The 21,560-nt window shown below is 45.2% G+C and overlaps 2 protein-coding genes across 4 annotated transcripts in view; both read left to right on the top strand.

Annotated features, from left to right (window-relative positions):
• Positions 1-21,560, top strand: part of GNAL (G protein subunit alpha L) — a 230,983-nt gene that overhangs the window by 197,660 nt on the left and 11,763 nt on the right. For all 3 annotated transcript variants that reach the window (XM_003800476.2, XM_003800475.2, XM_012811826.2), the window contains one exon: positions 20,746-20,800. In XM_003800476.2, coding sequence (XP_003800524.1) covers positions 20,746-20,800 — 55 coding nt within the window. The remainder of the gene's footprint in view (positions 1-20,745; positions 20,801-21,560) is intronic.
• Positions 10,014-11,321, top strand: CHMP1B (charged multivesicular body protein 1B). Its single transcript, XM_003800477.3, has one exon. The coding sequence runs from the start codon at positions 10,125-10,127 to the stop codon at positions 10,722-10,724; it is 600 nt and encodes a 199-aa protein (XP_003800525.1). The 5' UTR covers positions 10,014-10,124; the 3' UTR covers positions 10,725-11,321.

Here is a 21,560-nt window from a genome sequence, read left to right as displayed (position 1 = left end):
CAGGAGTTGGAGGTTGCTATGAGCTGTGATGCATGGCACTCTGCCCAGGGGGATAGCTTGAGGCTCCGTCTCAAAAAAAAAAAAAAAAAAAAAAAGATTACATAACAGTGCATGATACCAGACTTGATAATCCAGGATTTCAAATTTTAAACCTAAAGATTATGAGAGACTATTTTAGATTAACAGTTCAACAAGCATTCTGTGAGCATCAGATGGAGGCTAAATTATGAAAGTGAATGAGGCCTATGCATCTAGGAAAGTGGCTTGTCACAAGGGCACCCACCTGCTTCCATCAACTTTCAGTTTCCTTCCAATTTCTATCTTGAACCTGGTTTTCAAAAGAAAGCCAATTTACCTGTTTTTACTTTGGTTCTTTTCTTTTTAATAGAGGGCCTCATGGCTCAAAAAAGTGAAAACATAGCTCAAAGGAGGCACAGAATATTTTAACTCATGTATGTCATAAATAACTTATATCCCAAATACGTAAAGAATTCTTACAACTCAATAACAAAAAAGATAAACTAATTTTAAAGGAACAAAAAATCTGAATAGAGTTTCCCAGTAAGATACATAAATATGTTGCAAATAAGCTTATGAAAAGATGCTTTAGCCATTAGGAAAATACAAGGCAAACCCACAGGACATTCTGCTTCATTTTACCAGTATCACTGCACTAAAAAAGTCATGTAAAAACAAGTGTTGTTGGCTAGGCGCCTGTGGTACAAGCGGCTAAGGCGCCAGCCACATACACCTGAGCTGGTAGGTTCAAATCCAGCCCTGGGCCATCAAACAATAATGGCTGCAACCAAAAATAGCCAAGCATTGTGGCGGGCGCCTATAGTCCTAGCTACTTGAGAGGCGGAGGCAGGAGAATTGCTTGAGCCCAGTAGTTGGAGGTTGCTGGGAACTGTGATGTCAAAGCACTCTACCCAGGGGGATAACTTAAGGCTCCGTCTCAAAAAAAAAAAAAACAAGTATTGGTGAGGATGTGGAGAAATTGGCACCCTCACGTATTGCTGTGGATACTGTAAAATGGCGTGGCCACTTTGGGAAACAGTCTGGTAGCTCCACAAATGGCTTTTGGCCATGTGTTATAAAGGCCAATTCAAAACAGTTACTATACTGAAGTGTGGCTTAAAATCTCTATTAAAAAAAAGTCTTTGTGGAAATTGACAAGCAGTTTCTAAGAAGTTATTTCCACTGGATTTGGAGTCGTTTTCCACACAGTGCCTGACAGTGAGATGCTATAGATGCCTCCCTGCTTCATTCCCCTACACAGCCAGATAACACTGGTGAACCACTACCTCCACCCCATCTCTGTGAACTCTGCATTAGGAACGGGTCAGTATGCTGTACGGACTGCTCACAGGAAATGACTACTTACCACCCGGAACAATGCCTTCCAAAAATTTGTTAAATAAATGAATTTTTATATTATAACTCTTCTTTTCCTGGTTTTGCTACCATTCATAGCCCTCCATTCTATTATATACAAAATTAATTTTTTTTTGAGACAGAGTCTCGCTATGTCACCCTTGTTAGAGTACTGTGGTGTCACAGCTCACAGCAACCTCCAACTCTTGGGCTTAAGAGATTCTCTACAGGCCCCGAACAACGCCTGGCTATTTTTTGGTAGTAGTTGTTATTGTTGTTTGGCAGGCCTGGGCTAGAATCGAACCCTTAAGCTCCAGTGTATGTGGCTGGTACCCTAGCCACTGAGCTACAGGCACCAAGCCCAAAATTAATTTTTTGTAAAGCTCAGATAGTTTAAGGCATAATGCCTTCTCACAGCAGCATTATTCATCATAGCCAAAAACTGGAAACAACCCAGTGTCATCAACTGACAAGTAGATAAACAAAATTTAGTGCACTCATTTCCCTGTAGTGGGTAAACAAAATGTAGTGCATTCCTCTGTGTGGCTAAGAGGATTCAGCCACACAGAGGAATGAAAGATTTATGTAGGGCACAGCCTGGCCTCCTCTAGAGCACACACACTTGCCATCTCAGAGGTAACCGAAAGATGTAACCATATGTTACATAAGAACTTCCCTCCCAATAAACAGTGAGAATGTGCTCACACTATCAAGAAATGTAACTGAAGCTTCTAAAATAGAATGCAAGGTGTAAGGAGGCACTCACAAAAGGAAGCTAAAGAGACTTCCTTGGGGCAGTGTGTGTGTGTCAGTGGTTGTAATTAAATGTCTTCATTGCACCACATTCAGCTGATTACATAATAACTAGGATCCATGAAGCAAACAAAAAGCTACCTTTGAAAAATAAGCTTTATTCTTTTGGGGGGAGGGTTTGTTTTGTTTTTTTCAGACAGACTTAACTCCATGCTCTGGGGAGAGTCCCCTGGCATCATAGTTCACAGCAACCTCAAACTACTGGGTTCAAGCAATCCTTTTGCCTCAGCCTCTCACTATGACACCAGGCTAGTTTTCTGTTTTTAGTGTGGACAAGGTCTCGCTCTTGCTCAGGCTGGTCTTGAACTCATGAACTCAAGCAACCCACCCACCTCAGCCTCCCAGACTTCTGGATTGCAGATATGAGTCACCACGCCCAACCCAGCTTTATTCTATGATTACATTAACTTTACGAAATCTGAATACATAGGATTTACTGACAGTTTTATTTGTATGGTAGCAATTAAGGGCTTGGGATGCCTTGTTTATCGTATTATTTGATATTAATAAAAACATACCATTATACATTATTTCTGTAGAGAAGGAATGAAAGATTGCTTGGTCCAGCTACCTGAGGCAGGCATTGCCATGACTTCCTTCTAAGATACATACACTGACTAAATCTATCTTCTAAGATAGACAAAATTTAACAGATCATTTTGCCAGAATGAAGTTTTTTATTAACTTCAATATTTTTTTTATTAAATCATAGCTGTGTACATTAATGCCATCATGGGGTACAATGTGCTGGGTTTTTATACAATTTGAAATATTTTCATCAAACTGGTTAACATAGCCTTCACAGCATTTTCTTTAGCTATTGTGTTAAGACATTTATATTCTACACCTAGTAAATTTCACATGTACCCTAACTTCAATATGTGTGATGATATCCTGGATCTCTTATAAAATAAGAAACTCAGTATGAGGTGAATACAGATTGAGGGTCAGTTTCTCATTCCAGTTCCTCCTTTGAAACATGATTGCAAGCAAATCCATAGACTTTGGTCTCTTGGACACTCCCTCCCACTCTTTATCTAGGGGCCCTCAAAGCTCCTTTTTTCTGCCCTGTGTTAACCACATGCATCTCCTAGTTAATGCCCTTCCCTGTAAGGCTCCAGGGAGGCCAGGGGACCTGTTGGGAGATGTGTTGTGACAGGCACCAGTCAAGGCCTGCTGCACGGGAGAGGGGACCGGCTGGAAGGCCAGTCAGCAAGAGTCAGATTGAATGCACTCTGTCCTTTTTTCCTTATCTTAGGTCATGTCAGTGACATTAAGGAAATTGCAAAGTTTCACCTATTAGTATAACCTGAAATTCAGTTAACTTTCAAATCTCTTTTAACCTCTAAAATTCTCTAAAAACACACTTTCTCCTGCACATATGCCCAGATCTGCTATTAAGTATTGTTTTTTAGATGTTAGTCTTGGCTATGATTTATTATATGTAGGAATGGTTAATTGTGGCTATTGAAAGGAGCACCTGCTGGAAGGCGGGGGCACTCAAAGCTCCCTTGTTGTCTCTATACCTCAGCTGAGGAGAAATGCTGGGGAAGAGGAATCCCACCTTAGGGGACATGACTCACGCATCAGGCTTGCAGATTACCTGTCCCATTCATTCTCTCAGCCTCCAACCCAGAACTTGAGAAATACATGTGGAATAGGCATGGGCTGGAAGAGTCTAGCCCAATGCCATCAGAGAAGCAGATATACCCAGGATATTTTAGGTCAGAAAGCCTATACCTAATGACTTAGGTCAAAATCCTTCAAAATTTAGCACTTCTTTGAAAAATATCTACCTTTTGCCTCCTTTCAACCACAAGTGTTGGTTTCAGAAGAAACCAAGTGCCATTAAGGTAACCCATAGAAGTCCAGAAGGGATGAGAGACCTTCTGCTCTGCTGGGGGTGTTTTACATTCTGAAGCGGTATTAAAAATAGATTAGTGTTGGTAGGACTCACTGAGTTACATTATATTTGATTTCTAACTAAAGATACTAGCTTAAAGCTAATAAAATCTTTATGTTTTGGCCCATAAGCCTAATTGCATCTCTTCCTTGACTAAAAGAAATGGCTGAGATTAGCCTTCCATGAGCACTGATGCCCAGTGAACCTTTCTTTACTGTATAGTGTGGGGTAGACAAGAATTGAATGGGTTTTTAACAGTTCTTGGAGTACATGGCTGCGGGAACCAACACTCTCTATTCTGTAACCTAGGCTATTTTAAATCGCTTGTTTTCCTTAACCTTAACCCACCTGAGACTCAATGCTAAGTAAAATCTGGGTCTCAAGGCAGATCATATACAGCATCAGTGAAGGTATGAGTTAGCTACACACATGTATGATGATGACAAGTCCTATTTTCCCAATACCACCTGCCAACACCCAGCCTGCATTGACCCTGGGAGCAGCTCCCAGCTTCTCATGTCACAAGGTTCTCCTGGAGGAGGACAAGAGAAGGTTTTAATGTGCAACAAAATGGACTGGCCAGTTTGCCCATTGACTATTTTTAACTCATAGGTTGTAAGACTAATGTTCAGGTTAAAAACTACAAGTTACTTGAGAACATTCTGTACGTGTTAGGCTGAACATTGTCCTGTCCCTCCAGCTTCAGGGTTGCAGTCACTCGAGGCCAGGCATGGTGCCTCACACCTGTAATCCTAGTCCTTTGGGAGGCCCAGGAGGGTGGATTGCTTGAGCTCAGGAGTTCAAGACCAGCCTGTTCAAGACCCTGTCTCTACTAAAAATAGAAAAACTAACTGGGTGTTGTGGTGGAGGCATCTGTAATCCCAGCTACTGGGGGGCTGAGGCAGGACAATCATTTGAGCCCAGGAGTTTGAGGTTGCTGTGAGCTATGATGACACCACTGTATTCCAGGCTGAGTAACAGTATAAGACTGTTTTAAAAAAAAAAAAAAAAAAGGAAGGGAGGAGGGGAAGAAAATTACTACCATTGGGTTTTTGTTTTCCTAATGATTCTGAAGCCCACCTCCTGTGAACTCCCAGAGCAAGATGGCCATTGAGCACTCAGTGCCAGAAGAAATCCTGTACTGTCTTTAGAGGGACATGAGTGTTCAGATTTCATTTTCAGCTTGTCATCAAATTAATAAGTTTTTCAGGGTAGAGGAGAACTCTTCATATTGGTACAATAGTAGATGCCAAATTATAGCCTCAGAACACATGGAACACGGCTTTCCTACAACCATATTAGCTCATCAGCATCACCAAGAGGAATAATAACCTGTGCATTTAAACTGCGCACAGAGAAGGCTGGGCTCAGGGGCTCATGTGTGTAATCCTAGCATTTTGGGAGGCTGAGGCAGATGAATTACTTGAGCTCACAAGTTCAAGACCAGCCTGAGCAAGAACAAGACCCCCGTCTCTAAAAAATAGCCAGGCATTGTGGCGGGCCACTGTAGTCCCAGCTACTCAGGAGGCTGACGCAAGTGAATTGCTTGAGCCCAGGAGTTTGAGGTTGCTGTGAGCTATGATGCTACGGCACTCTACCCAGGGTGACAAAGTAAAACTCTGTCTCAAAAACAAACTGCAGAATTCTGTTTATGTACGACTTTTCTATTTTCTTCTCTTTCTTGTTTTCATTTGTAAACATCATGTTAGCATAATGGAGGGTGACTTTGCAATATCCAGAGGTTTAAGGAGTCTCAAAGTTTTGAATACAGCATTGTTCCTAAATAAAAAGGTGATATAAAGGAAAAATTATATACATATGTATAATATATATGTAATATATTATCTATAATACAGAGATGTGACAAATTCCTTAAAATGGTTACCAAGTGAGTATGTCTCCAGTGCCCTTACCTTCAGCTGTGTTCATACAGTCACACAGTCAACAGAAATTACTGAGCATCTGTCATGTTCCAGAGGTTGAATAGTACAGGTATAGGTAGTAAACTGAAATGTCACCATGCCAGGTGTAATGGGAAAGACTGCTACTGAGCAAATAAGCACAAATTTTTGCATAAATAAAAATTGTGATAAGTGAGGAAGAGCAATGATAGAGAATTTCATTTCAAAACCACTAGAAACATAGCTATAAGAATCTAGGCATATTTTAACATACATAATAAAGTTTTTGTATCTTTCATTCTTTTTTTTTTTCTTTAGGCAAATGATTCTTTTCCAATAAAATCAAACCATAGGTCATGCTGAATTATCTCAAGTGTAACCACTTGAGTAGGCAGGATGTGCCAAACGGTAGCATATTTGTCTTTCCCATTTCATAATAAAAATAATAAACTGGGCCAGGCATGGTGGTTTATGCCTATAATCCCAGCACTTTGGGAGGCCAAGGTGGGAGTTCAAAACCAGCCTGAACAAGACAGCAAGACCCCTTTTCTACAAAAAATTTAATAAATTAGCTAGGTGTGGTGGCACATGCCTGTAGTCCCAGCTGCTCAAAAAACTGAGGCAGAATATGGCTTGAGCCAATGAATTCCAAGTTACAGTGAGCTATGACCATGCCTCTGTGTTCCAGCCTGGGCAGCTGAGTTAATAATAATAATTAACCGGTTTGACTATATTAAAATTTTCTTTTTTTTTCTTTTTTTTTTTTTTTTTTTGCAGTTTTTGGCCAGGGCTGGGTTTGAACCTGCCACGTCCAGCATGTAGGGCCGGTGCCTCACTGCTTTGAGCCACAGGAGCTGCCCAAAACTTTCTTTCTTTTTACTAAGAAAAATTTGTCTGCTTGGCTCTGGTGTTGTAAGATCATAATGTTATTGCAAATTTGCAACTCTTCCTACTAATCACTATTCAGTGATTACAAACTGAATATCCTTTTTTCTTGCCTGTTTTTGGTCCAGAAGGTTCTCAGGTACAATCAGAATTGTCATAGGATCAAAATCTCCTTTGATAATAATCCCAAAATAATTGCCTTTTTGCTGGATACACAAAAAAGAGAACTGACCAGTCTGAAACAGACCTGAAGGTTGTCACCTTCAACGGGATAAAAATGAAAAATTCAGAGTTGAGTTAGATGTAGACCTAGGCTACAGAAGTGGTCGGGGACTTTCTTAGGAAAGAATCTGACTTGAACAACCTTTAGTGAGTGGGGAGGAGCAGACTGGGGAAAGACTAAGTGCAGTCACTTTGAGGAGTTGCCAAACCATCTTGCACCACAAATTACCCTGTGCCAAGGAGATAGCTGGGCATATGAGTCTGGAGCACAGAAGCAGAATTTACTCTGGAAATGTGAAAGTTGTTAGCTACATCCTGTTGAGCCCTACAAGAATGGCTGAGGGGGCTGGCAGGACAAAGAGGGCAGGGCTTGGGAGGGATGCTTGTGGAAAGCTGCTGAGGACAAGGGCTACCTTCTCCTCTGCACACCTCTGGGGATGTAGCCTTGTCCACTCTACAGACGTTGTCCAGCCAGAGAGGAGGACTGCCATCATCCAATGAGAGCAGCTACAGGAAAACTTCTTTCAAAGTTTAGAAATTCCTGGTAACCTTGAAGCCCTCCACCTTCTCAGCAGAACATCTGCTAACTCAACTTCTTTCTTTAGGCTAAATGAGCATTCTTTTATTCTTGTTAACTTTCCTTATCAGATTGTCCATTCTCTCATTGTGTCCCAATATATCCATGGAATCCCATTTTTAACCTCACCAGATCTGTGGTCTTAGGCAGGTTGTTAGCTCTGTGCTACGGTTTCCTAACCCATGACTAGGATGGTGTCTACTCCTAGGGCTTGGAGGGCTGGAGTGAGTCAATTCATATAAAGTATGCAGAGCAATACCTAGTGCATAATAATAAATATTAGCTGTCATTGTCACCACTGTCTTTCAGAGTTTCTTGTGATTATATTCCCAGCCATCTCACTGAATTAGAACCGAAGAAATCTCACTGAATTATTATGAAGAAAACTGTGGATGCTTGTAATCATAGCACTCTGGGAGGCCTACTCAGGTGGATTGCTTGAGCTCAGGAGTTCAAGACCTGCCTGAGCAAGAGCGAGACCCCTGTCTCCACTAACCATAGAAAAACTAGCCAGGTATCATGGCCCAGGGCCTGTAGTCTCAGCTATTCCAAAGGCTTGAGGCAAGAGGATTGCATGAGCCCAGGGGGAGTTTGAAGTTGCTGTGAACTGTGACACCACAGCATTCTACCCAGGGCAACAGAGGCTGAAAGAAAGAAAGAAAACTGTGGAGTTTGACATGGAACATGGACAAGGAACTGTCTTGCAAATTGCACCAAAAGCCAGGACACCCCCCCCCCCAAAAAAAGGGAGAGAGTAGAATGGGGGTTGAACAGAGAAGAGAGGGGCTTGGGTTATTTTCTCCTACTTCAAACAAATTTCTCTCTTTTGTTTTATATATTCCATTTTTAGAAAAGTAATTAACATTAGAATTGTATACACAGACCCCATGCCAGGCAGTGCCCTCAGCACAGCGGAGGGGCTCCTGACAAGCCTTCATGCCAAGGCGCCTTTTAAGGATAGGCAGGATCTGGCTCGGCGCCTATAGCTCAAACCGGCTAAGGCGCCAGCCACGTACACCTAAGGTGGCGGGTTCGAATCCCCAGCCCGGACCCGCCAAACGACAATGATGGCTGCAGCCAAAAAATAGCCGGGCGTTGTGGCGGGCGCCTGTGGTCCCAGCTACTTGGGAGGCAGAGGCAGGAGACTCGCTTGAGCCCAGGATTTGGAGGTTGCTGTGAGCTGTAATGCCACGGCACTCTACCCAGGGGGACAGCTTGAGGCTCTGTCTCGAAAAAAAAAAAAAAAAAAAAAGGATAGGCAGGATCTCAACAGGCAGCGATGCAGAGACTGCAAATCCAGAAAAGAACAGTGTACACAAAAGGAGGTGCATCGCTTCATTCTCTGCACTGGAAATGACAAAATTAATGCCCAGCTTACATGGAACAGTCTGGTTTGATTGGCAGAGGGTAACTAAAGAGAAGGGAGTACTGTGTAGGGGAGTTTCGCCTCCAGCCCAAGGATGGGAAAAAGACAGGGCTGTGTCTTCAGAAGATGCTGTGGCACCCCACAGAGACCGGTGGTGAGAGACTTGTGAGGCAGGAGACTCTGGGCCAAACCATGTTTAAACAATTAGCTCTCAAGGTTCGTGTCAACCTAACTCATCAGGACAGACTGAATCTTGTGTTTTGTTATTGCTGGATCAGAGGAATCTTTCTGAAGAAAAAAGCTGCAGCAGTGCATTTCTACAGGGCGTGATCCGCAGTGACAGCTTGAAGGTGTCAGTGGGCGCGCGTCCCACCGCCTGGTTGTGTTCTGCCTGCTCAATTTAACGCAACGGCTGAGCCTGTCAACTTTAATGTTCTCCCCCTATTTATAGAACATACAAAAGCTGGAATGGTGGTACCCAAGTTGCGTCTTTTTATTACTAAGCCTAATAAGCCTAATAAGATTTTCAAAGGGTAATTGCCGGCAACTCAGCAGAGCCAGACGAGGCGTTCTCGCCTGCACAAGGACTCACAGAACAATGCGAACACTGCCAAAGAGTCCGCAGGTCAGCCTCCGGCGCTGCTGTGATGTCTGAGACACTAGCTGTCCGTGGTCCCTCCTGGGAAGGCCGAGCTGCACCTGCAGACCGCGCCGTCCTCAGGCCTCGCGGGGTCGGGATCGGCACGAGGCCGCGCCCTCATAAAGTCCACCGCCTGGACTAGATTATTCCTGCGAAAGTGTGCGTGGGCTCTCATTTCCATGGATCTGCTACTGCGCTGACCACTTTGAAAACTGGAGTGCGGGCAGAAAGCCAGCTCCTCTGGGGCGGGCCCAGCCCTGTGGGCCTGTCCGCAGGCCCCGCCCCGGCGCCCGGCTCTGACGTCACCGCCTGCGCCGCGCGCTTGCAGAAACAGGAAGTGGGATCAAAACAAAGGAGCGACCGCCGGGAGCGGACCTACCTCTTGTCGTCTCCTTTCAGCGCGCGTCCGGACCCTGACCGCCCACCACAGGGAGCCGCTAAGTATGTCCAACATGGAGAAACACCTGTTCAACCTAAAGTTCGCGGCCAAAGAACTGGGCAGAAGTGCCAAAAAATGTGATAAGGAGGAAAAGGCTGAAAAGGCCAAAATTAAAAAGGCCATCCAGAAGGGCAACATGGAAGTTGCGAGAATACACGCCGAAAATGCCATCCGCCAGAAGAACCAGGCAGTGAATTTCTTGAGAATGAGTGCGCGAGTCGATGCCGTGGCTGCTCGAGTCCAGACGGCAGTGACGATGGGCAAGGTGACTAAGTCGATGGCTGGTGTGGTTAAGTCGATGGATGCGACATTGAAGACCATGAACCTGGAGAAGATTTCTGCTTTGATGGACAAATTCGAGCACCAGTTTGAGACGCTGGACGTCCAGACGCAGCAGATGGAAGACACGATGAGCAGCACTACGACGCTGACCACTCCCCAGAACCAAGTGGATATGCTGCTCCAGGAAATGGCAGACGAGGCGGGCCTCGACCTCAACATGGAGCTGCCGCAGGGGCAGACCGGCTCCGTGGGCACAAGCGTGGCTTCGGCCGAACAGGACGAACTGTCCCAGAGACTGGCCCGCCTTCGGGATCAAGTGTGATGGCAGTACCCACTCTGAGGTTTCCTAGACGTATCTACCCTTGGAAACGCTCTGTATATTAGAGAACTACTGTATCCTCTTGAAACTGAACATGGCAGAATGGTGACATGCCTGCTCTTCTACCTGTCGGGATTAAACCCTCTCCAGATACATTAGGAAATCTCAGCCTTTCTTCACTCTTAACTGGACTTTAAAGTTCTGTAGAGCTTGTGATGATGTGTATTTTTATAGCTGCCTTTTAACAGAACTAGTTAATTTGCTGTGTATGAATCTTTATCAAAAATTTGGTCAAAACTCCAATTCCAGTGTATTCATTTTTCTGCCCAGAATTATCGAATTGAAGGTGGTGGGGGATTTTAATTTATTGTGATTGATAATGTTTAGAATGACAGGTGGTGCGTAAAAGTTGAAGACGGGAATAATTACTTAGTTTTGTTACACGACTATAAACACTTTATTCAACTTATTCAGTGGGCAGTACTATTTCATTATATCCTTTGGGTGTTTTTTTGGTTTTTGCTATCAAAGTAAGACCTCATTTGACTGTTCTCATAACTTATACAAAATCTGATCTCATATTAAAATTACCCTAAGACATTTTTGCATAGTACTCTCTGCTTTCCTTCTGTAAATTTTTCATGCGATAATTGTCTTTGTGTAACTAGAGGGGGGTAAATGCCACTAATTTTATATATTAGAAAAATAATTTTGTTCATTTATATTTTCCACTTACTAAAAGAAATTGCTGAAGACTTAAAAGGTGTAACATTTGACAGTGTCTTTCATACAACTTATCTAACACATTTCTAGTTATTTTCCTATTTCAACACTTTAATTAGACTACTTCTAAAGTGTGTTAATTAGCACAGCAGTCATGTTACTCTAACGTTGCCAAAGAACTGTTGATTAGTTTGGGGAAACCCTTGGGACTGTGCGTGTAGGCTTTGTTTTTTACAACCAAAAATAGAAATAGAACTGCATTTTAAGTTTTAGTTATTTGCATTTGTTAACTTGTCTGAAAGTGTCATCTCTTTAAAACCCTTGAAAATATAATTTGGAATGTTTTACTTAGCCATGCAAATAATTTAAATATCCAGCCAGTCAGCTGGAAATCTGGGAAGAAGGAAAAAAGTAGGATTGGAAGGAAAGAGACAGGCCTGACTCTTGTTAAAATGGGAGCCCAGCTGTACCCCAAGTTTTCTCAGGAGGACAGTGTTACCTGGCTAAAAAGTAAGGCATGTAGTCACCACATCTGTGTAGCCTGAAAAACTGCAACTTACTTTGCATTGGCAAGTATATAAAACTAAATTAAGTTTGTTGTTTTTATTAATTCCCTCTTTCCTTCACTGGAAGATTTCTATAAAAGAATTCCAGTGTTTCAGAAAATAATTATAGGGATCTTCTAAGTTCTTTGAAAGTTTCATCACCAAGAATTTGCCATTGTATGTTTTCCAGTGTGAATGAGTGTTTAAAAAAAAAAAAGCAGGTGTATGAAGTTGAGGACTAACCCTCATGCTTAACTTTTTTTTACTATTTGTGTGTTACACACAAAGTCTGCTTTAAGGGACAGTTGTTGGTTGCCCCACATCTTCTCTCAAAAGCGTCTTTCTAGAATGTCATTCTCTTCTCACCCACATGATCTCACAGAGGCAGCCATCCGTGAATATAATGTAGTCAAACCCCTCTTTAGACTTGAAAAAAAATAATTACAACTAAGAAATGGCTTCATGTTGAGTCCTTTGGCAAACTGAAGACCCTTTAACAGTGCAAATATTCCCAACAAAATTAATATATTTTGTGAAATTAAACAATGCTTGTATTTGCTTGAACTTTCTTAAAATACATTCATTGTGTACTATATGAATGTACATTTTTATGAGTTATAAGTATTTTCAAAAGCACTAAAGGCCCATGAATAATTTCATCAGTTTTGCACTTGATGAAATGCAAATGCTGATGTAAATCACAGAAATTTGTCAAATCATTTTAAACTGCATATTATTGCATGAATGTGCATCCTACTTTAAAAGACTTTTTAAAGAGGAATTCAGAGGTAGATTTGGTTCAGAAAGCCTGGTATTTTTCCAAATTCACCCTCAGTCTTACCGCTTAAACTGTCCTTGGTTAGTATGGCTTTGTCTTGCACCTTTCTAGGAGCCCTGTTACTTCTTTACTGTAACTGCTTCTTTGTGGCAGCAAGATTTGTCTTCCAGTTGAAACTTCCTAGTCCAAAGATAAACAATTTACAAAAAGATCCACCTCAGACATACCAGGGAAATAGTCTTCCACACAACTACATAGTTTACTTCTATTTGTTAAAATTTTCTGCCTTCAGATGCATAATTTCTAACATGGGTTTAGAATTGAAAGGAGAAAAAGTAGAGTGGATTGATACTTCCCTCTCCTGCCCTTAGTTTCAGTTGTCAGTTTAAGTTCAGGAACCCAGATGATAAAACATGTGCTTTGGGAAAACTTTCACACTAAGGCTGCAGTGCCTCTACTCCAGGCCTGCCTGAGGCTTAAGCACTGTGTGTGCACCCTGCTGTCTTTGTTTTGGAAAGACCACCTGAAATAAGCACCAGCCTGATACCCTTATTAACCCAGTACAGTGTCAGAGTCAGCCAGACATTCACACTGAAAAGCAGAAGGGAGGGGCCTTCTTCAGCCATACACACACTTTCTTGGAGGGGATTTTTGTAGCTAAAACCCAAAGCTCAAGGCCTTCAGTAGTATTAGCAAAAAGCTACAAGTCGGTGAACATTAAACAAACAGATGAGCCGGACCCTAGGATGATTTTTTTAAAAATCAACTGCTAGAATCCGCACCCAGCCAGAGCCCCAGGTGTGACACCCCCAGAGGCACTGCACCTGTTACCTCATAGTGTTTGTCCAGAATGAAATGTTTGCCTCTGCTCTCTCTTCAGGGCTTATGCATTCTCTCTTCCCCCAAATAAGTCTCAACAATAGTTCAGCAGTGTTTATTCAGATAGCTCAATACAGTAAAAAGTTTAGACCAATGTATCTCAGGCGCTGGCTATCTGGGAATTCTTTTCTAGTGATAAAAAACATGCTCTTCTCTTAAATTATATAATCATGGAGACAGAACATACACAGAAAAAGAAAAATGGACAAGGTATATACAGGTGCTTTTAGTCATGAAGATGAACACTTCACATCAGTGCTCGTTCTGTCACTTTATACCTAAACTTTCCATACTAATCAAATCATAAAACAGTCAGTACCAGGAAGAGGGATTGCTGTGTCCATGACAATTAGAATTGGCTTCTTAGAGCTAACAGGGCTTAATTGCCAATTTAAAAAAAAAAAAGGCAGAAGTGACACAGGGTCTGAGAGGCCAAACACCACAGGGAGGTTTGCTGGAGTGGAAGGTTTCTGTGACATAAAAGAGTGATGGCGAGATTGGAAAGATCGCAAAGGACTCACAGCCAGATTAAAGCGTGGATTTTACCCTAAGGAAAGGAGCAGGTGCAGCAGTCATCAGAGGTGACTGTCCAGGGAAATAGATAAGTGCGTAGAGCCAGGAGGCAGAGAAGCCAAGAGGAACACACTGAGGACACTCCCAGCTGGTCGCCTCAGCTGCAAACTCTGATGAGGTGGGTCTGCAGACAGTTCTAATATGCTGCTGGTCTGAGGACCCTTTTTTTTTCTTTCTCTGAGACAGGGTCTTCCTCTGTCATCCTAAATAGAAAGTGTGGTGGCATGATTACAGTCACAGCAACCTCAAATTCCTGGGCTCAAGAGAACCTCCCACCTCAGCCTTCCAGGTAGCTGGGACTACAGGCATGTGCTATGGCACTAGCTAGTTTTTTTGGCTGTTTTTCTGTTTGTTTTTTTAGAGATGTGGTCTTGCTATGTTGCCCAGGCTGGAGTGCAGTGGCTATTCACAGGCGCAATCCCACTACTGATCAACACAAGAGTTTTGACCTGCTCCGTTTCCGAGCTGAACCAGTTCACCTCTCCTTAGGCAACCTGGTGGCCCCTGCTCCTGGGAGGTCACCATATTGATGCTGAACTTAGTGCAGACACCCAATCAGAATAGCACACTACAGCCCACTCAAGCGATCCTCCTGTGTCAGCCTCCAAGTAGCTGGGACTTTAGGCATGCACCACTGCATCCAGTGGAACTGGCTAGTTTTTCTGTTTTTAGTAGAGACAGAGTCTCACTCTTGCTCAGGCTGGTCACCAACTCCTGAGCTTACAGAATCCTCCCACCTTGGCCTCCCAGAGTGCTAGGATTACAGGTGTAAGCCACTGTGCCCCACTGTGGGGACCCCTTTTTAAGGAGCACAGATTGTAACCTGGCTGCATGTTACACCTGCCTGGTACCTGATCACCAAATGAGGAATTGTTCTCCACCAATATTTCTTTTTTTCTTTTTTTTTTGAGACAGAACCACAAGCTGTCGCCCTGGGTAGAGTGCCGTGGCATTACAGCTCACAGCAACCTCCAACTCCTGGGCTCAAGGGAGTCTCCTGCCTCCGCCTCCCAAGTAGCTGGGACCACAGGCGCCCGCCACAACGCCCGGCTATTTTTTGGTTGCAGCCGTCATTGTTGTTTGGCGGGTCCGGGCTGGGGATTCGAACCCGCCACCTTAGGTGTACGTGGCTGGCGCCTTAGCCGGTTGAGCCATAGGTGCCAAGCCTCCACCAATATTTCTATATCTTATAGATCATTGTCATGAATCAAGTTTAAGTAACTGACTAAGTGAAGTTTTTTACTTGCCTTGACAGAGTTCCAACTTGCTATATTTTTTACTCTTTTAGTAGTTTCAAATACATTTATTAAATTGGGTTAGTACTCGGCTCAGCACCTGTGGCTCAAGCGGCTAAGGCGCCAGCCACATACATCAGAGCTGGCAGGTTCAAATCCAGCCCAGGCCTGCCAAACAACAATGACAGCTGCAGCCAAAAAAGGGCCAGGTGTTGTGGCAGGTGCATGTAGTCCTGGCTACTTGGGAGGCTGAGGCAAGAGAATCGCTTAAGCCCAGGAGTTGGAGGTTGTGTGAGCTGTGATGCCACATCACTCTACTGAGGGTGACATAATGAGACTCTGTCTCCAAAAAAAAAAATTGAGTTAGTACTTTTTCTCAGATCTGGTAGTTTAATTGTAAAGTCATTTAACAGAATAGTTTTCATCTTTTCGTGATTCTCCTTGTCCCTACTTTGTGATCAAACTCCAAGGTCATAAGAATTCTGTGACTTTTGAGTTATCAATATTTTAGCTATTTTAGGATGGGTTATAAAGAATGAATTATCTTTTTGCCAATCTCAAACAGAAGGGAGATCTAAATGATGACAATAAAAACACTTCTGCAAATGTGCATATCCTCAGCTATGGCAGGAAATCATGAAAAAAATTAAAGGAAATTGCTTTGTAAACACTTTTTTATAGTGTCCATAATGTGAGTGACGATTTTGTAATTGCAATTTGGTATAATTTTGCAACTGTGTATCTAGTGTTCTAGTGAATAGTCTGCAAGAAGGATTCTTAGATTTTTCTACTTAGCATACAGTGGCAAATTTAAGGAAACAGTGTTCTAACCCTTTAAAACATATTTGTGTGCAACATTCTGTGTGTGAGTTGGAAGATCCTTTTAAAATTCATCTACTCTTCGGAGCCTCAGTTTGAAGTACAACTGTGATGTACTTTGAGATCCACCATTGCCTCAAAGATCAAGGCAGAGGCTGCCAAAAATCTGCCACTGCATCCTCATTCCTTAGAGTCTTCTAAAAAATTGGTAGCACATTCACACTCTGGGGGTGAATTTTTGCATTTTATTTTCATTGTACAAATTTCAAATCCATGAACTCAGAATACCATCAGCATCAGTAATAATCCAGAAGATGCTCTTGAAAATGTTGAGTGAGGCCTCCTAGGTCTCCCTTGGGTGGCTAAACATCAGAGGTGGAAGGAGTGCTGAATGTCCCTCTCCGAGGTTAGCCAGCTGTGCCGTGTCGTCCACATCTCAGAATCACCTATCTTTAATAGAGTTGGAGAAGGTACATCCACCACTTCCTTGGGAAGGTACTCTTTAATTAAAGAACTTCAGGTGTATTTTTTTGTTAACACCTTTCATTCTTTCTTCTCCAGCTAGTCATTACCATCTGAATAAATTCAGCTGCCTCTCTCTACTCCATTGGTTACTTCCAGGCATCCTCAAACTAAGGCCCGAGGGCCACATGCAGCCTGCCTAGGACATTTATCCGGCCTGCCAGGTGTTTTGCTGCCCGCTGCCTGTCCTGCTTAGCAGCCAACTCCTCCCAGGGCCCACAGTCCGGCCCTCCAACGGTCTGAGGGACAGTGAACTGGCTCCCTGTTTAAAAAGTTTGAGGACCCCTGTGTGGAGTCCTGGCATTTGGTTTTCTGCCCCTTCCAGCTTTTCTCACAGAGCTGGTTATTCTCTGTGTCTGATGCTCAGTGTCCCCTGTCAAAAAGACAGACCATTTCTGAACCGAAGCATTGCAGCACATGGGGCATGTAGGGCAAGCAGCTGAATCTCCCTTCCAACCACGCAGAAACTCCTTGGACCTTGTCACAGATTCCAGGTCTTTTTGCTCCTCTCCTGCCAGATGACTGGGAACCCAGGGTGCCCTTCTGTGGTGCTGTCCACCCTACCACATTCCAGACCACTGAACCATGAGGGCATTGCAGTTTCCACCCACACTCAGGCAAGGTTAGGCACTCCCTGCATTGCTTGTCCCCCTGAGGACCCAGCTCCACGCTCTTGGCCAACTCCCCTGCCTTCAGGTGTGTAAGCAAGTCCCAGGCCTTGCAGGGCCATTTCCATCTGGGCCACTGGCCAATCAGAGTCCCTTTTGCTTTTTGGTGACCCAGTTGACTGGGTCGTGTCTATCTTGCGGTCTCTCTCCAGGAGCATCTGACCCCCAGAGGACTGCACTTGGCCTGCCTGTGCATGAGCAGTGCCCACTACAGTGCCACTTCCCCAGCTTTTCCAGCTCCACGGCCTGGGGATCCCTTCGCAGAGCCCCCCCACCCCCAATCTCTGTACCACCTGGCTTTATGGCCCTACAAGGCCCTGTCACAGCCCGGGGTGTTTTACAATGATTCTTTGACTGTTATTATTTGTCTCTTCCACTAAAATCCAAGGCCCATGGGACAGCTCTCCATCCTGTTGATCCAGGTGTCCCCAGCACCTAGCACAGGGCCTGGCTCTAGTAAGTACAGGTGGAATGAACATGTCAGTGTCTTCGGCCCTCCTCCGATAGGCAGGCAGGCAGTCACAGACACCACTGTGGCCCGCCTTCCCTTGGCCTGCAGTTGAAATGGCCATGGCTGCCCCACCACTTCCGGTCCCTCTAAAAGGCCATTTCTAAATGAGCAGACCCACTGCTGTCCTTTGTGTATTCTACTTGTGGCTTACCTGCCCTGGGGACACCTCTCATGCCAAACCAAGGGTACAGGGATGGAGGCTGTCAAAATGTAACCCCAAGGCCAGGCCCTCATCTCAGGCTACCAGCTAGCGCTGTCTTTAGCTTTTGAAAAGGAAGAAGTTAAGATGGCCAAAAGAGTCCAGTGGTCTCTGGCTCGGCACTGGTAGCTCAAGCGGCTAAGACGCCAGCCACATACACAGGAGCTGGCGGGTTCAAATCCAGCCCGGGCCTGCCAAACAACAATGACAACCACAACCAAAAAACAGCCAGGCATTGTGGCAGGCGCCTGTAGTCCCGGCTACTTGGGAGGCTGAGGCAAGAGAATTGCTTAAGCCCAAGAGTTTGAGGTTGCTGTGAGCTGTGATGCCATGGCACTCTACCCATGGAGACAGCTTGAGTCTGTCTCAAAAAAAAAGAATCCAGTGGTCTCACTATGCCTTTGGCCAAATGGTTCATTAAATAGTCACATACTGATGGGGTGAAAACAAATGCCCCCGATCTCCCCCACTGGTATATAACTGTTTTAAAATGCTTCCTTTGCCTCTGTAGGAAAAAGCACTTCCTACTGCCTACCTAGGTTCTGTGGCTGGGCCCTTTGAGGAGAACCTTGAGAGACAGGTCACCCGTAGGAAATGTACACACAGTTTAGTTAATGTCTTTTTTTGTTTGAAACAAAGTCTCACTCTGTCACTTCAGGTAGAGTGCAGTGACAGTCATAGCTCACAGCAACCTTAAACTCCTAGGCTCATGTGATCCTCCTTCTAAGTAGCTGGGACTACAAGTGCCTGCCATGTTTCTAAAAACAACTAGCCGGGCATCGTGATGGGCGCTTGTAGTCCCAGCTACTTAGAAGAAGGACCTTGCTCAGGCTTCTCTTCACATGAGCAGAGAAACCTTTATAAGAGAAATAAAGACCCGGGAGGTGGTACAGATGGAGAGTTTGCATACCTTTGTAACAAAAGAACCATAAATTATGGAGAAATGCCAAAGGGAAAGGGTTTAAGTTCCTAGCAGCAGTAAACTGTGGGACAGTGACTAGTAAATACGTGGAAAAATTCACAAAGGATTTATTTTAGTGGGTTTGTCCAGACCATTTGGGCATTTGCTCCCAGTCTCTAGGGATGAGCATGGGCGGGCACCTCTCTCACGGGAAGCCTGGGGCCCGCTGTGATCCAGAGGGATCTCTCAGCCAGCCCTGCACCTGCTGATAGTCAAGTACCTTCAGCCGAGAGTTGCCAGTGTGCAGAGGCAAGTTTCTGGGTGACGTGCTCTGGCCCATCACCTCTCTCTTGTCCGTGCTGAGCATCTCAAGAGCCTTTGTGGGGCTGGTGCAAGAGCAAGTGGAGTTGGGGATACCCCCTCCACCATGTAAAACACTCGTGAGCACAGGCTGCCTGAGTACAAGTGCCCAGCAGTGGGACCTGCCCACCCACTTGGCAGACAGGGAGGTGGGAGTGGCCCCAGTCTGTCCTCACTGCTAGAGCCTTGTCAGCCCAGTCCATAGGTGCCACCCAGACATCCCCAGCCAGAGAGCATGGCCATTCAGACCCCCTCCCTCCCGGCTCTCTCCTTCTTTCCAGAAGGCTCTGCTGCTCCCCTTTCACCAGAAGTATCCTTTGGTCACCAGTTAGCCCATCCCTAGCCTTTTCCTGATCCCTGTATGTCCTTTAGGCTCGTCCTCTCCCTGTCTGAAGTAGGAAAGAGAGGAACCAAGGACATGGGTTCATTCTACTTGTGTGTACTGGCACCAGGCCCTGTGCTAGGTGCTGGGGATACCCAGCCAGCAGGACAGAAACCTGCCCCGTGAGTCTTGCATTTTAATGGAAGAGACAAATAATAGCATATCACCATGAATGCAGAATGTACCAGGTGGGCACAGAGACGAGACAGAGGAGGGGCCTTCAGGGGACACCAGATGGGACTAAAGAACCAGGTGGGCACAGGGACAAGGTGGACAGGGGCCTGCGGGGGGGCACCAAGTGGGACTATAGAGCCAGGTGGGCACAGAGACAGGGTGGGAGAGTCTGGAGGGGGGCACCAGGGCCTGGACTGGGCGAGCTTGGGATGTAGGTGATGCTGTGATGGCAGTGGCACTTTGCAGCCCGATGTGGCACCCGCCCTTCTGCTGGCTTCTCCCTCCCTCCCTTCAGTCTGCAAGGTCACATCATGGTCAGTGGCTCAGACAGGTGTACCCACACACATACTCATCTTCACACTCACACAACTCTGGGTCTGATGGGAGCTTGTGCTCCAGGATCATGGACCACTTCCCTTTCTTACTTACCCTCCTGGTGCTCATCCTGGAATGGAGGCCAAGCCCTTCTTCATTTCTGAGCAGCCCCCATCCTGTCCCATGGAGATGGAGAGGAGAGAGGAGGGAGGCGGCAGCAGGAAGAAAGAACAAATGCAGAAATGCAGTCCTCTGTCCCGGGGTCAGGGGTTGTGTTTTCTAGACAGAGGTAGACTCAGGAAAGAAATGGAAACTGACCTCAGCTTGTCAACCTGCTGCCTCTCCTTGCTGTACTGTGTCAGCATCCCACCGATGTGTTCTCTGGCCCCTGGAGAAAGTGGGCAGAGAACACAGCTCAATCCTGCTGGCTTTCTTTGCAGCTTCCTGGAAAGAATCGACAGTGTCAGTCTGGTGGACTACACACCCACGGACCAGGTATGTGGGGCAGAGTCTGCCCCAGCTTTCAGGATTGATTTCCAGTTTCCAGTAGTGATTTTTAAATGGATCAGGGCCATCTGTGCTGTGCCTGAATGTGTGGGCGCTGCACTGTGGCCAGTGCTTCCGCTCCCCCGGCTTGGCATTCTAACACTTCGTGAGTGCTTAATTGCCAGTGTGCAAATGATCTGCAGCCTGGGAGCCTGTGATTCCTCTCCTGAGCTGTCATCAGGGCTCAGCCTGAACTAGCAGCTTCACTGTACCCTTCCACCACACGGGGTCCCACATGACAGCCAACTTCCCAGATGTGCCCCAGAGCTTCTCCTTTGGATTGAGCCAGAAAGAAGCACCCCACTAGGCCCTCACAACTAGCAGAGAGGGACTCCCTGTGCCCTCTCGCCCAGGGGCAGCTGCAGAGACATGGAGCATACTACATTGTGCAGTTCAGGGGTCCCCAGGTGCTTCTAGAGCTAATGAACTCCAAGGAAGTTAGGGGATCCCCTTTCAAACCAAACATGAATGCCCTCTGAGGGCCCTGGCCAGCAGTCTCCCTCTTCTCACTCTTCCTAGAGGTCTGAGGCTTGTTCTCCCCTCAGTTTTGTTTCTCCCTGAGGCTGACTTTAAGAGTTCAAAATTATCTGACAGAGCAGTTGAGGCTTCCACATCTGAGTCTATCCCTTAAGTCTGCCCTAAGCCCTCTTACTAGTGTGGAAGGACCTTCTCCCCTTCCAGAGTGCTCTCAGAGTACCTGCAGGGAACT

The sequence above is a fragment of the Otolemur garnettii genome, unplaced genomic scaffold (genome assembly GCF_000181295.1).
Source record: "Otolemur garnettii isolate 467f Iridium unplaced genomic scaffold, OtoGar3 scaffold00176, whole genome shotgun sequence".
Lineage (NCBI taxonomy): Eukaryota > Metazoa > Chordata > Mammalia > Primates > Galagidae > Otolemur > Otolemur garnettii.
Note: the sequence above shows the minus strand (reverse complement) of the source record. Positions and strands in the feature narration are given on the sequence as shown.

Coding starts and splice junctions, on each gene's coding strand:
- CHMP1B (XM_003800477.3), top strand. CDS start 10,125: ATGTCCAACATGGAGAAACACCTGTTCAACCTAAAGTTCGCGGCCAAA.